This window comes from Eufriesea mexicana, unplaced genomic scaffold (genome assembly GCF_001483705.2).
Source record: "Eufriesea mexicana isolate 0111107269 unplaced genomic scaffold, ASM148370v2 scaffold812, whole genome shotgun sequence".
Lineage (NCBI taxonomy): Eukaryota > Metazoa > Arthropoda > Insecta > Hymenoptera > Apidae > Eufriesea > Eufriesea mexicana.
Window position 1 is genome coordinate 1,374,348 of NW_016909009.1, and position 15,126 is coordinate 1,389,473.

Sequence of the window (15,126 nt, forward strand, 5' to 3'; positions counted from 1 at the left end):
AAACATTGACTTTTTGCTAATAACATGGATACCTTACACTTCATATTTTCTTCAGATTCTCTGAGATAAAGGTTGTCTAACTGAACTGAGTTAGTGCTGACAATTTTTAACTTGCACCTTGAGAATTATATTAATGACAGAATCTGTCGATACTTTGCACAACTATAATTTAAAACTCATGTAAATTCATATATCATATACAAATATTTGGTTGTTATATCATCTTGCAATTCAATTTTTTTACACGTTATGCTATTAATTTAGGTAATAAAACAGGCAAGCTCACATCTAACATGACAAATCTGACACAATAATCAAAAATGTAATTTCAAAATTAGATTACATTAACTATAATTAGTCTGATAGAGAGAAATGTACCAGTCATTGAGTATAATAAAATTGAGTCTGTAGTTAGAACTCTTTCTCCATCATTTTGCGGCCATTAATAGAGGTTAGAGCGTATGTAGACCTTGTATACATTTACATCTATATCAAAAAGGAGCTGCTTAAAGATGCGATATTTGCAAGGGTATGCGAGCCCAGCATACAGTCAGAAGGAACGTTGAGAAAACTGGCCATGAATATTTAGGAGCATCCTAAGCAAGTATTACAAAGACTGAAGAGTCTTGAGAGTATATGCCCAATTACGAATCAATAATGGAGCACGTGCTATCCAAGTAAACATTGATGTTTATAAGATATCACAGACACTTTCTTAAGTCCCATGCGGGATACATTAAGAGCATTAATATGCAAGCATTTGGGCTTACTGTACAGAGAAAGTATGATGCTGCAAATGAGTCTGAAAAGATATAACACATCTCAGATTGTCAGACAGGATTCTTTCATTCATTTAATCCCTGATGAATATTTAACCTTAGAACCTTGGGTTTCTGTTAATCGCGAATTACGGGAAGTTGGTGCATATGCACCAATTGATGCGTCAATGTCCGGAATGGCCCCGTAAAATAGATCTCGATTAAATTATATAAATTTGTTCTAAATTCATAGGTTACAGTACACTTTAAATTTATTGCTGTTTACGTTATCAGTTTAGTATAATGAATTTTAATATGCGTGTGTTTTATTTCTTTAAATCCCTCAACTCAATAACTTTATGGCTTATTAAAATCATATTATTATGTCAATTATGTTTAGTATTGTTAATTCTACATTATATATTCTCTTTTTCCATACTGTATATTCATCCACGATTCTTACATATATTTCAGTGGCTATTCCGAACTCAATCATAACACGGACAACATCATTTAACCCTATAATATTTTAAATCATCTGTATACTGCTTGTAAATATGAAGCACCCAACAACTATATGACATAATCAAGATGTATAAATTGAAAATAAAAAATAAACTTTTTGATAAACAAAGTTAATATCTTATATACTGATTATATTTATTATATTTATTATCTATATCTTACTGAACTCCAACTTCTGAGATGCCTAAAGAATTATAAATAAAGATTTTCTTGACTAAAACAAAACTTAATACATAATTAAATTAATTTTAGCAATCAATTTCCTAATAAGCTAGGCAAAACATTTTAAATCAAACTTAATTTTAGGAGATTGTCAATCATTTTGTATAAGTATTTTTCATACTTAATACTTTCACACCATATTTTCTACCGCATATTTTTCACTTTATCTGTGCCTCAATAAATGAAAGTAAAAATGTAGTATAAAATATAATTAATAAGTCTACAAATTAATTCGGTGCATTTGCATTTAATAAGTAGTTACTCTGTTTTAAATTTAATCTGTTTTTTCATTATTCTGTACTTTCGAAGTACTAACTTTAACTCGAAAGAAAACCAATTTAAATGAATACTGCTAGCGACATAATCTAAAACTAAAAATTTGATTATGTTTATATTTCAATTAAAGAATACTGTGAAAAGAATTTGTGAGTTCAGTAGAAGATGTAATGCATAAAATGTTCGAAAAGTGCTAGCAAAGATTTCATACAGGTAATTTCGATCTTCTGAATTAAGAACGTCCTAAAATGCATACAAAATTTAAAGATAAAGAACTAAAGTATCTCCTAAATGAAAATCGTGCTATTCATATGCAAAAAGAATTTGATTGAAAATCTAGTGTAAGATTTTCTGTACAGAATCGTTACTAATAAAGGAAATTGAGAACTCTACGATAATCCTAAAAAACAGAAATTACAGAATTATCCAAGTAAATCGCGCAATCAAACATACACACGTAGAAATAACTGATATGCATTTGGTAATATATGAGCAGGCTCATATATTATGAATTGCTCAAATCTGAAGAAACTGTAAATTCCAAATATTATTAGAGTCAACTGATACGAATAAGTGTCGAATTTTATGGGAAAAGACCGTTTACCAGCACTGGAAGTAGACCTGTGATTTGAGTGCATAATAATAAACAACCACGTGCAGCCTAATAAACGAAAGAAACCCATTCATGTCTTGGAATGGAAAGTTCTCTCCTTCATACAGACGTCTCCAACAGATTATCACCTACTTTTGCCCTTGCAACACCACCTTACAGACTCGCATTCAAGACGTATGAAGAAATTCATAAAAGTATTACTGAATTTATTTAATTAAAATCCTTATCGCTTTCCTGCGACGGTATTCGTTTGTTGCTCAATAAATGTCCATATTCATAAAAAGTAACAGAGACTATTTGACGGAATAAAATATATACAAATTTTTTGTAACAAGACTTCTAATTTGAAGATGAAAAAGAGCATCGAATTAATTTGTAAATCTAATACATAACGGAGACATAACAAAGGTACTCTCTGCATGTAATTTACTGAATTTTATACTATCGCTAACTACAACAATAAGATTATAAATAAAAATAAAAAAGATTAACCGAGCACGGAACTAACATGAAGTAATACATCCTTGATGGAGAACATTTTCTAATCACAGAGGAAGAGATTGTAACGAGTTTCAGATCTCCAACAGGTTGCTTGTTCAGAGAGTTTGTGATCGGAAGTCAAAGTACACCAACTATGAGTCAAAATAACTTAGGCTATCGAATCGTTTATGTACTTTAGGGAAAACAGTTTCTCTTCTACGATAATTTCCGTAACCCCAACGATCTGAAAATTTACATATCAAGTATTAAAGAAAATTATTATACAGTAAGGATTATTTAGTTTTATAGTTTCTACAAACACTTACTTCGTGCGATATCATTCCCACTTTTATCTGCGAGTTCCAAAAGCTTAGGATTAACAACTTGTTTAGCTTCTTTAAGTACATTAACCAAGCCTTTAGCCTGTCGACCATTTTGTGGTGTAAAGAATGCATAACTCGTCCCTGAATTATTTGAACGGCCCGTTCTACCAATTCTATGAATGTAGTCTTCAGATGAAGTCGGATAATCGAAGTTGATCACGTACTTTACGTCGTCGACATCTAAAGGAATAGTTTCATTGAAATTTGTACTAATATAAAAGATTAAAATTGTTAAGTATGATATAAAATGTTATGTTTAATAAAAATATGATGTTTTTGTAATATGTGCTTAATATGCCAAATAAATAATGAAACTCTTATAGATTTTATTCTATTATTTATGTTAAAAATATGTATGGTTAAAGTAAAACTTGTTAAAGTAAAAGTTAAACATTATAACAGAAATTAATGCACAAAAGTCATCGTTTTTATTTCTATATCTTTTCGTGAAAATATGCAGCTAAGCTTATAATCATACATTACATTATGTGTCATATTAAACATACAACACGAATTAATAAATTTTATAAGAGCGGATAATTAATAATTAATTTCTGAAATTTAACTCGGTAATACAAATGAACGAATATTTGTATTACCTTCTTTAATTCATATCTCATACAGAAATATAAATGTATATAAAACGAGAATAAATTAATAATACAAGTCAAAAGTAGGTATAACATTTGCAACATAATAGCAGTTGTACATTTATTGAACATAGTCAAATAAAACAGTTATCATTATAAAACATTGCAACACCTCATTAATATAAGTTCTTTTATACTAATAAGAAAGAAAATTATTCTAAATAATTTAAAATCAATAAAATCGTAACTTATCATTCAGTATTTTACTTAAATAATAAAGATTGAATATTTTATAAAAATTGCATTATTCAATACCTCATATTAAATTTTTTGTTATGAATTATTAATATATTGAAGATATACTTTAAAAAATTACAGTTTTATATTTGAATATATATGAATATAAGTTAGCTGCATAGTAATTAAATACAAACCCTTTTATTGTTGAACATTGCGTTCCGTATGACTGCATACAGAGCGCCCCACGATGTGTGCTATTCTTAAATGCAACTTCACATCGCAACGTCGTGTCCTAAGCATCACCACCGAGTAGCGATAGTAGCAAAATCAATAGATTGTTGTCTCTGATACGGGCTGAGCATTGGCTATGAAGTGTGATGGTTGTACCAAAATGTAAACCACGGTCTTATCTCACAACCAACCAGCGCCGACAGCAGTACCACCCGCGCACCACTCTACTACTTGCGTGGTACACAGGCTGAACACAGAGGCACATTAAGTACAATATTATGTGCAAAACAGAATTGCGCATGTACAATGAGTGAGCCATGTTTTCTTTATTGAACGATCGTTTTTCATCGCACACTCAATACAATTTGTGCACCATGTGCCTCTGAAACAAAGGACAACCAGACTGATTAACATAAATTACAAGATGCCCACATTTATTACTAACGCACTTCTCCTAAATTCCAATTTTTACTCTCAATTCTTTAACACAAGCGCATTATTTAATTCTGTTCCTTTTTTCTTTCTTTTTTTTTGACAAAATAGATTGCATTAATAAACGCTTAACAAAGCTGACAAAAGAATTAGAATGAAGAAAAAAATGTGTACACTACTTAAAGTATGTAACACAATTATATAATATAAAATTAAAAAGAAATATGCAGTATTTTTTTCATTGGTAAAATAAAGCAAATTCTATTATTAAAATTTTGTACGCCATAATTACACAAAAAATTGATATATTTAAATGTAAATAATAATAAAAAAAAGAGAAAAAAAAAAGAAAAAAAAAAGGAATGAAAATTGTAAGCTACTTAATGCCATCTATTTGATACACTAAGCTTATGTAAAGTTTGAGAATGTGTACTTGTTATACTGTATTAATCTTATTATATTATTCTACAATTTCAGTAATTAATTAGTAATTAACAATTACCAAAGTCTACAAAACAACGCTGTTAAAAAATTATCTATTAATTTTTAAATTTCTTAATGAATATAATAAAATATTTAATATTAATTATTTTTTATTAAAAGCAGTGAGGCATCACCTTCATATAACCAGTCTGTGCTACATCGCCACTTTATCCTAACCTTTCTTTTTTTAATTAAATAGTTTTCCCAAATCCAACTTAACTGAAGGTCAATGAGTTCTTCAAAATTTAGTATGTTTTAACAAAATAAACAGCACTAAAATAATTGTATTACTTACCCAATCCACGGGCAGCAACATCTGTTGCTACAAGAATTGCATCCTTATTCCTTCTAAATTCTAAAATTTAATAATGTGACATTATAAATTATGCAACAAAATATATGATGAAAATAATATTTCTCAACACATGTAGTAACAAACCTGTAAGGACAAAATCTCTTTCCAATTGAGATTTATCACCATGTATACATACTGCTGGCCAACCATAACGACGAATAATTTTAGTGATACTTTCCACTTTTTTTTTCGTTTCTACAAAAATTATTGTTTTTCCGCCATCTGGATTAACATTACTAATTTCTTGAAGGAGGTTTTGCAATCTAAAGCAAAAGAACAAAATGTTAAATTATACATAAAACTTAAAAATTAAAATATTTATTTATTGATAAAAAATCAGTTCTTCTTAGAGGAAAATTATTGCATAAAATCATATATTAAATATCATATATTAACTTCATCAGAAATTATAAGATAAATTTTTTATTTGAATAGGACAATTTACACTATTATTAAATCAAAATATTAAAAATGCATAAGATATTAAAATTATAATACATACTTTATTTGTTTTTCATGTTCCTCACAAACATCAACAATTTGAAGAATATTGTGATTAGCTGATAATGTTAATGATCCAATGTTCAATTGTGTATAGTCTACAAGATATTCCTCTGCAAGATTTCGAACTTCTTTTGGCCAAGTTGCAGACCACATTAAAACTTGTCTGTCTGGCCTGATTTGTTCAATAATTTTTCGGATCTGTGGTTCAAAACCCATATCTAACATTCTATCTGCTTCATCTAATACCAAATATGTGCATCTGCGTAAATTAGTTGTACCACGTTCCAAAAAGTCAATTAATCGTCCAGGTGTAGCAATGCAAATCTCAACTCCTTGTTCTAAATCACGAGCTTGATTTCCTTTTGGTGCACCACCAAAAATACAAGTGCTTCTCACATAACCAAAACCGTAAGTAACTTTCTGAATTTGCTGTGCCAATTCTCTAGTTGGTGCTAAAATAAGAGCAATTGGTCCATCACCATGATTTAGAGGCTGTTGACTGCTAATGTGTACTATAGCAGGTAGTATATATCCTAAAGTTTTCCCAGATCCAGTTTGTGCTATTCCAACCATATTGTGCCCAGACATAGCAATTGGCCATCCTTGAGCTTGAATAGCAGTTGGTTCACTGAACCCTTGCTTTCTGATACATTGCATTACATGCTCAGGGAAATTTCCTTCTTCAAAATGTTGTATAGGATTAGGAATTTTCTCTCCTTTGAGGGTAATTTGATTTTCTTGTCTAAATATGTCTACTTCCTGTGGATGACGTGCTTGAACATTTGGATGTGGTATATAGAAGTCTTTCTTAAAAGGCTTTAAATTTTCGAAGTTCCAATTTGGTTTCTTCAAGGTTCCAAGAGCAGTATGCATATTATTTTTGTTACGATTATCATATCGTCCATTTTTATTACTGGTAACATTTCCATATGTAGATCCTCTTTCTTTAGTACTTCTATAATTTCCACTGTGATAACTAGCCCCGTATGTCCTACAAAAAATGTGTACATTAAAAATCACTTTATTATACACTTATTTTTATATATGGGTGTCGAGAACATAGAGAATCAGATCCAGATAAGACATATGTGGATTCCGAAGGCATGTTCTCAAATTAATATTTCTCTCACAAGCATTCATGCTCCAATCATGTAAACAAAATGGAGGCATGCCAAAATGAGAGGTACAATTAATATATCAACTGTCACATTAATCAATTATAACTAAAAATTCCTTTCTCCATAAAGCCATGAAGATCATTACTGTAATCATTTAGAATAATCAAAATAAAATAAATATCAACAGCTTTTGAACAACATAGATAACTAGGTAATATGAAATAACAAATAATGTTATATACATTAAACAATATGGTATATTATATGCTATAATAAAAATTCCATTGTGACCCCCTAAGAATATCATATGATACATATGTGACAGTTGGGTTAATTCTTTGTACTCAATATATGAATATTAAATACATAGTAACGTAAGAATATATGAAAAATATCAAAATCATTTAATAAATTATTTATTCATGACTTTCTTATGTCATCAACTTTAAAAAATGTCATTTCTAAAACAAAAGTCTTTTTGTAACAAAGCAACCTTTGAGTACAAAAAACCACATATTTATATTAATTAAATTGTTATCTTTCATTTCACAATATTATTGAAAATATCTTTAAATACAAACCTAATTCTGAGAGATCCAATTGCTCCTACTACCTGTCGTAACCTTTAATGAATAGTGCCTTTATGTATTTACTAATCATTAATATCATTTAAAGATTATGTTGAACTCTCTCTCTCTCTCTCTCTCTCTCTCTCTTTCTCTCTCTCTCTCTCTCTCTCTCTCTCTCTCTCTGAGAGAGAGAGATATACGTATATACATATATATATATATATATTTCGAAATAAATAAAAATACTTATTTAGAAACCTAAAGCTATTATATAATGCTATATGTTGATAAATTTTTATAAGGATATAAAAAATAAAATTTAACGACGCATTGCAGATATCGCGTAATGGCTGATCATGGACATGTTAAAGAAGGGAAAAAATAGTTACAACTTAAATTAGATTGAGTAGATTAGATTTAAACTTATTACAATGTAAAGTAAAAATGTTACTTACATATTTGAAGTAATAAATGACTTTCAGCTTCTAATGAAATTACTATTGAAGGTAATAACTTGTACTTAATTGATTCAGTAAGCGAAGATTCCTAAAATGACAATTAATTTTTATAATTTTTTTTATCTATGAAATATACAAATTTACGACAAAGAACGATTAATTGTTCATTATGATGTAATATTTATAAATTTTAAAAATGTAACCGACGAATAAAAACCAAACATCCTACTTACGCCACATCCAGGAACAGAAAGAACGATTTAATATGTACCCGGATGTGAGACAACATCGGACAAACGTATTCAAAAGTGGGGATGCGCAAAAGCTCCTTAAACGCCTCTTTTCGTCCTCTGCGCATGTAGTATAGGGTTGAATTTGATTAACTAAAATCAACGAACAACGTAACTCAAAACAATATATTATTTGTTATATTTGAACAATTTTTTGATTATAATTGCATATATATCCATTTTAGCATGAAACATATTTTTTTGAAATATTTGTAATATTAACAATTTTACGTCTGATTATATAATAGTATATAACAATTACAGCATTTCATTAGATATCGTTTTATACGTGATGCTAATTTGATAATGTTATTTAATATTATTAAAATTGATTAATGATATTACTAAAATTATTTTTAATTATATTTTATTTATTTTAATACTAATACTACCCAGCATAAATACAACATTAATATGTTCAATATATTTAGAATTCAAAATCTCCCGCTTTTTGTACATTGTACCGGAAATAAAACAGATAGTTCAAACATCGAACATATATAGCGCTAGAACTTCTGTTCGGTTTAGTTTCAGAGTTGCGTATCTACTTATTATTATTCTGTGCTGCATGTACTAATCAGAATCATTTAGAGAACGTGTGCAGGGAATTGCTGGTAAATTATCGCGATCGTGTGTAGGCAATTGCTGGTAAAGTGCATGTGTTTGATGGGTTACCTTTTATGGTGATTCAAATAACAAGAAAACATTGATCAAATTTGTGATGTTCTAATAACAAATTAAAAGGAGAACTTCTAACAAAAAAGTAAGCCTATATAATTTTACATTCGATTTTTTCTGTTTTAATATTTATTGCTTCGTTTGTGAAGAGATAGCACTTTGTAAATATAAAGATGACGGCATCATCGTGAATGAATAAGCAGCCTGTTTTATACTGTGAATAATCATATTTCATAGGTATTGAATATATTTGAAACATAATTCTTCAGAATATTACAAGTGAATATCTTTTTATTCAAATTTTATACAAAATGTTACTTACATATATTGAAAATTTAAAGTGTGAAAGAACATGTATAGTCACATTTTGATTAAATTCTTTTTTTTTCACTAAATAATTAATTATGTTTTGTAAATATTTTTTTCTTCTAATTTTTTTCTCTTAGATATGTATATTTAACACACATTACTTGTTTTAAATGTTGATACATACAATCAAATTTTTTTAATGTTTTGATATTAAAATGAATTTATTTAATTTACAATTTAATTTAGTATAGAAATTTATAGACATTGCTTTAAAACCAATTCATAATGTAACGTGAATCATTTATAACTAACTTACAAAATAAATCATCTGTTATAAATAAAACTATCAGTTTATCCTAATTTTGAATAAATAATTTAAATTATTAGAAAATGATTTAAATCATACATATTTCATACTTATTCTCAGAAAATAAAAGTAGAAACCAAGAAAATATAATTTAAGAATTCAATGAGTCAACCAGTACAAGAATATTATCTCATACATACTTTATTATTTTTAGAAATGATTTCATATAGTTATAATTTCATTAAAATTCTGTAAAATTAAAAATAGTGAAATTATTATTTTACTTGCAGAATTATATTTCAACTTTAAATTTATAAAGTGCATTAATATAAATTTCTTTATATTTACTATTTATATATATTTTGTATATATACACTATATTTAATATTTAATAATTAGAAATGTTTTATACTGGTATATTTTTTTATATATGTATGTATATATATATATATAGAATGTTTGGCAGCTCAAGTTGGCTCATAGCAATAGCAATTGTCATATCACTAGTAAAGGCAAATTATTCACCTCCAGAAAGATTAACTGGAATGAATCCTTGCATCAGCAAACAAACATGTCATGAATGTATACAAACACCACATTGTGCCTGGTGTGCTGCACCAGTAAGTTTTCATATAAATTTATATCATAAATTTTTTATTTTCATGTCAATATATATTATTAATATGTAGTATATATAATATACATTATACGAATAATTATATTTGTTTTTGTAGAAATTTTCAGAGAAACGGTGTTTTTTACCAAACATCAATACCAAAATATTTGCAACATGTCCAGCTGAATATACATGGAATCCAGATAATGTTTTTAGTATGATAAGACATAGGAATTTAACAAAAGGTGGTTATGCAAGTGGTAGTATCAGTGGTTATGAATATCAATACATAAATTCCAGCACATATGGCTCTAGTTCAAAATCAAGTAGTAGTAGCAGTAGTAGTAATAGCAGAAGACAAGAAGCTATACAAATTTGGCCACAAGAAGTTAATTTAAAACTTAGAATAAGTAAGATATTATAATTCTTATAGATTAAATATTTTTAGTGTAGATATATATTTACAATATTAAATAATATTAATTATTTAGATGAAGCACATAGAATGACTTTCGCCTATTCACAAGCTGAAGATTACCCTGTTGATTTGTATTATCTTATGGATCTGAGTAAATCAATGGAAGATGATAAGAAAAAATTATCAGATTTAGGACAACTTCTAGTAGAGAGTATGAGTAAAATTACAAGTAATTTTCGGCTAGGTTTTGGCAGTTTTGTTGATAAAGTTGTAATGCCTTATGTTAGTACAATGCCTAAGTCGTAAGTTTCTCATAAAAACAATCATAATCTTTGTACATAATTTAGAATTACAATTTTACATATCATTTAACAATATACATGTAGTTATTTTTGTATTTTAGGTTAATAGAACCATGTGATGGATGTGCAGCACCATATGGTTATAAAAATATTATGACATTATCTCGAGATACTAGTCATTTTGCTGTAAGCACATATAATAACCTAATTTTTCAAATGATATTTTCTAAAAATTATTGTCATTTTTTTTTTGTTCATATAGAGTTTAGTAAGAAATGCCTCAGTATCTGGAAATTTAGATGCACCAGAAGGAGGATTTGATGCAATTATGCAAGCTATAGTTTGTAGGCGACAAATTGGTTGGCGTGAAAAGGCTCGTAGACTTTTAGTGTTTTCTACAGATGCTGGTTTTCATTATGCAGGAGATGGTAAATTAGGTGGAATTATCAAGCCAAATGATGGTGAATGTCATTTAGATGGTACTGGACTTTATACACACTCATCTTTACAAGACTATCCAAGTATTTCTCAAATTAATTTAAAAGTCAAACAAAATGCTATTAATGTTATATGGGCTGTTACGGAAGAGCAAATAAACGTATATAAAAGACTAACTAAACATGTAGAAGGATCTTTTGCTGGTAAATTATCAGATGACTCAAGTAATGTTGTAGAATTAATTCGTGAACAGTATGATGCAATTTCAAGTTCGGTTGAGATGAAAGATACAGCTAGCAGTGCAGTTAAAGTAAAATATCTTTCAAAATGTCTGGGGACAGGCCCACTTATTGAAACTTCAAAATGTGATGGATTAAAAGTTGGAACAAAAGTAGAATTCACTGCAGAAATTGAAGTCACAAGTTGTCCAGAAAATAGATCAGAATGGAAACAAAAATTCGATATTTATCCAGTAAGAATAAAAACATTTGCATTTGCCTATTTATTTCAGTTTATTGTTAAAGGAAAAGTTTATTTTCCTTTCTTTCTTTCTTCTTTTTTTCTTTTTTTTTTTTCTTTTTTTTTCTTTTTTAATTTCTTTTTTCTACATTGGAAATGTTATGTGACTGTGAATGCGAACGTGAAGGTGCTATGTATGAACCAAAATCACCAGAATGTAATGGTGTAGGAACTCTAAAATGTGGCATCTGTGAATGTTATGATGGATTCTTTGGAAAACGTTGTGAATGCAGTCCCCATCAAGAAATGACAGGATTTGATAAACATTTTCAATCTTGTAGGCCTGACAATACTTCTCTTGTAGATTGTTCAGGAAGAGGAACTTGTGCTTGTGGTCAGTGTGAATGTGAAGAAAGAGAAAATCCTGAAGAAGTAAGTATAAATGTATAATTTCACTAACTTCAATAAACATGTTTTTTAGTGAATGTATAATGTCATCTTATATATTATAGATAATATCGGGTCATTTTTGCGAATGTGACAACTTTTCATGTGACCGAGATCAAAGTCATTTGTGTTCAAATCATGGAACATGTGAATGCGGACAATGTGTTTGTAATGCAGGATGGACTGGTCCATCTTGCAATTGTAGATCTTCAAATGAAACTTGTATTGCACCAGGAACTACTAATGGACTGTTGTGTTCAGGACATGTATGCTTTTTATTATTTTTGCAAGAAACAATTTTGATTGTAATTATTCTTTTATTATTTAGGGAGATTGTATTTGTGGTGAATGTATTTGCTATGAAGAAGGAAGTACTAGATATTCTGGTAAACACTGTAATAAATGCCCAACCTGTCCAAGCCGTTGTGAAGAATTAAAAAATTGTGTATTATGTCAAATGTATGGTACTGGTAATTTTACTGACAAAGAAGAATGTGCAAAAAATTGCAAAGAATTCGTTCCTGAACCAGTTGATACCGTTATACCAGATGTGGATAAGGATGAAGTTCTATGTTTCGGTATAGATGAAGATGACTGTAAATATAACTTTGTTTATTATTACAACGAAACAAATTGTCTAAAAGTTCGAGCTCAAAAAGAAAGAGAATGTCCACCACAAGTTTATATGCTTGGTATAGTATTAGGTGTAATAGCAGCTATTGTTTTAATTGGTCTCGCACTGTTACTTTTATGGAAGTTATTGACAACTATACATGATAGAAGAGAATTTGCAAAATTTGAGAAAGAAAGGATGATGGCTAAGTGGGATACGGTAAAAATTTTAAATTATTTGTGATTTCATAATTTTTTATGTTACAAAATCTTTCATTATAATTATTTTTAAACAGGGAGAAAATCCAATTTACAAGCAAGCAACTTCAACATTTAAAAATCCAACATATGCTGGAAAATAAAATCAATAAATATGATCTCTGCTTAATAGAGGGAATTATTTTATTTCGGTAAATTGTGTTTTTATAAATAAATATAAATTTTTAACTGGTTAATATTTAATCGATAAGTAACAAATTTTATCATGAAGCAAGCAAATGAAGCTTTTAGCACTAATTAGGATAGTTGTTAACATTGTAACTGATAAGTATTTAATGGAATCTGATGTAATACAAAACTTTATCAAATTATTCATTAAGTATGATATAATACTGCCATATAACTTAGACTGCTATGTATGTGTGTGTGAGTATGTGAGTAGGTGTAAATTATGTACACAATGTATACAATGAAAAATTATAACGTATAAGAATGAATATCTGCATGAAAATACAGTAATAGAATGATTTAAAGATTTAAAATCTTCATCTTATAATAACATTTACATAGAAGTGCCTTCTGTCTTATGACAAAAATATTCTTTTTAACATAAAATTTAGAACATATATCACTCTTTTAAAAGACTTTATCCACTCTTATTAAATTGAAATATAGACTATAATGAATCCTGTTTTCAAATATAATATTTATTAAGATTTTTTATACATTACTATGTTTCAAACAAAAAACATAAATAAGGCACATTTTAATACGCGATAGTGTAAGATTTAAAACATTTTTTACAAATATGTATTAACGAACAATCTTTACTTATTTTCTTCTTAAGTCTTCCTGATTCTCATACATATTTTAACTTTTATAAAAAGAATGATCTAAAAATGTATGTAGAACATTGTATAAATGTAAAAAATAGCAAAATGCATAGTAATAAGTATAAATCATTTTGCAATTTATAAGAAATGCAAACGCCGAGATTTTTCTTCAGAAATATTTATGAAACTTTATATAGACAAGAAGGTATAAAATTTGATTGTGTATTTTCTAAATGTATAAATAGAAATGTAGTTAAAAAATTTATTAAAACAACGTAAATTAACATTTTAAATGTTTGAAAAATTAATTTTTTATAATACATTTTATTAATCTTAATTAAGCTAATAGAGTAATTTATAATCTTTACATTTATTTTTATTTATATATTTACTTCTGAATAAAAATTTTTAAACAATGAATTTTATACATATAAACAAATACTATTTTTGTGAAATAATTGTATTTGTATAAAGATTATCTGCTTGATAAATCATAGATATTTCACTTGAATTCTGTCATTAATAACATCAGAAATATCAGTTTATCTTATGACTTTTTTGTAAGATAAAATAAATTAAACTTTATATCATTATGTGTTGATAATATATTTTTATGCGCGCATTTATACGTTGACATATATAGTTTTATTTTCATAAATAAACTAGTTACATATATACGAATTGATTTTGCATTAACATAATTTGCTATTCCTATGAGAAAAAAAATTAGTAAATAAAACAAGATTGAAATTTTCTCTATTTCATTTACTTTTTTAATCTTTTAAATTATTAAATCTGCAGAAATGAAAAGGCAACTATAGTATATTTTTAATCATGAAGTATGATATTTTTGTACTGTAATATTTTATTAAAAACTTATTTATCAATGCAAACAATATACCAACAGCAATTTATTCATAATATTGACCTCGCAACAATAACGTAGTGCAATAATATGTTG

The 15,126-nt window shown here is 27.7% G+C and overlaps 2 protein-coding genes across 4 annotated transcripts; one reads left to right on the top strand and one right to left on the bottom strand.

Annotated features, from left to right (window-relative positions):
- Nucleotides 1-2,193: 2,193 nt before the first annotated feature.
- Nucleotides 2,194-8,550, bottom strand: LOC108547035 (ATP-dependent RNA helicase p62). 3 transcript variants are annotated; one of them, XM_017899378.1, is made up of 8 exons: nt 8,471-8,550; nt 8,235-8,325; nt 7,792-7,833; nt 6,091-7,083; nt 5,673-5,851; nt 5,529-5,588; nt 3,201-3,437; nt 2,194-3,118 (listed from the first exon to the last, which is right to left on the bottom strand). In XM_017899378.1, coding segments are annotated over exons 2-8 (1,605 nt in total). In that variant the 5' UTR covers nt 8,237-8,325; nt 8,471-8,550; the 3' UTR covers nt 2,194-3,026. The 3 variants fall into 3 exon arrangements, 2 of the variants coding, with proteins under 2 accessions (XP_017754867.1, XP_017754868.1); XR_001890169.1 differs by lacking the exon at nt 2,194-3,118 and adding an exon at nt 4,282-4,700 and having other exon boundaries at nt 3,356-3,437; XM_017899379.1 differs by lacking the exon at nt 7,792-7,833.
- A 573-nt stretch (nt 8,551-9,123) lies between these two features.
- Nucleotides 9,124-13,489, top strand: mys (position-specific antigen beta subunit myospheroid). Its single transcript, XM_017899308.1, is given in 10 exon segments — nt 9,124-9,290; nt 10,276-10,441; nt 10,556-10,847; nt 10,929-11,157; nt 11,259-11,343; nt 11,420-12,078; nt 12,186-12,486; nt 12,567-12,767; nt 12,830-13,333; nt 13,410-13,489. Coding segments are annotated over 9 exon segments (2,502 nt in total). The 5' UTR covers nt 9,124-9,290; nt 10,276; the 3' UTR covers nt 13,476-13,489.
- The last annotated feature ends 1,637 nt before the right edge of the window (nt 13,490-15,126 follow it).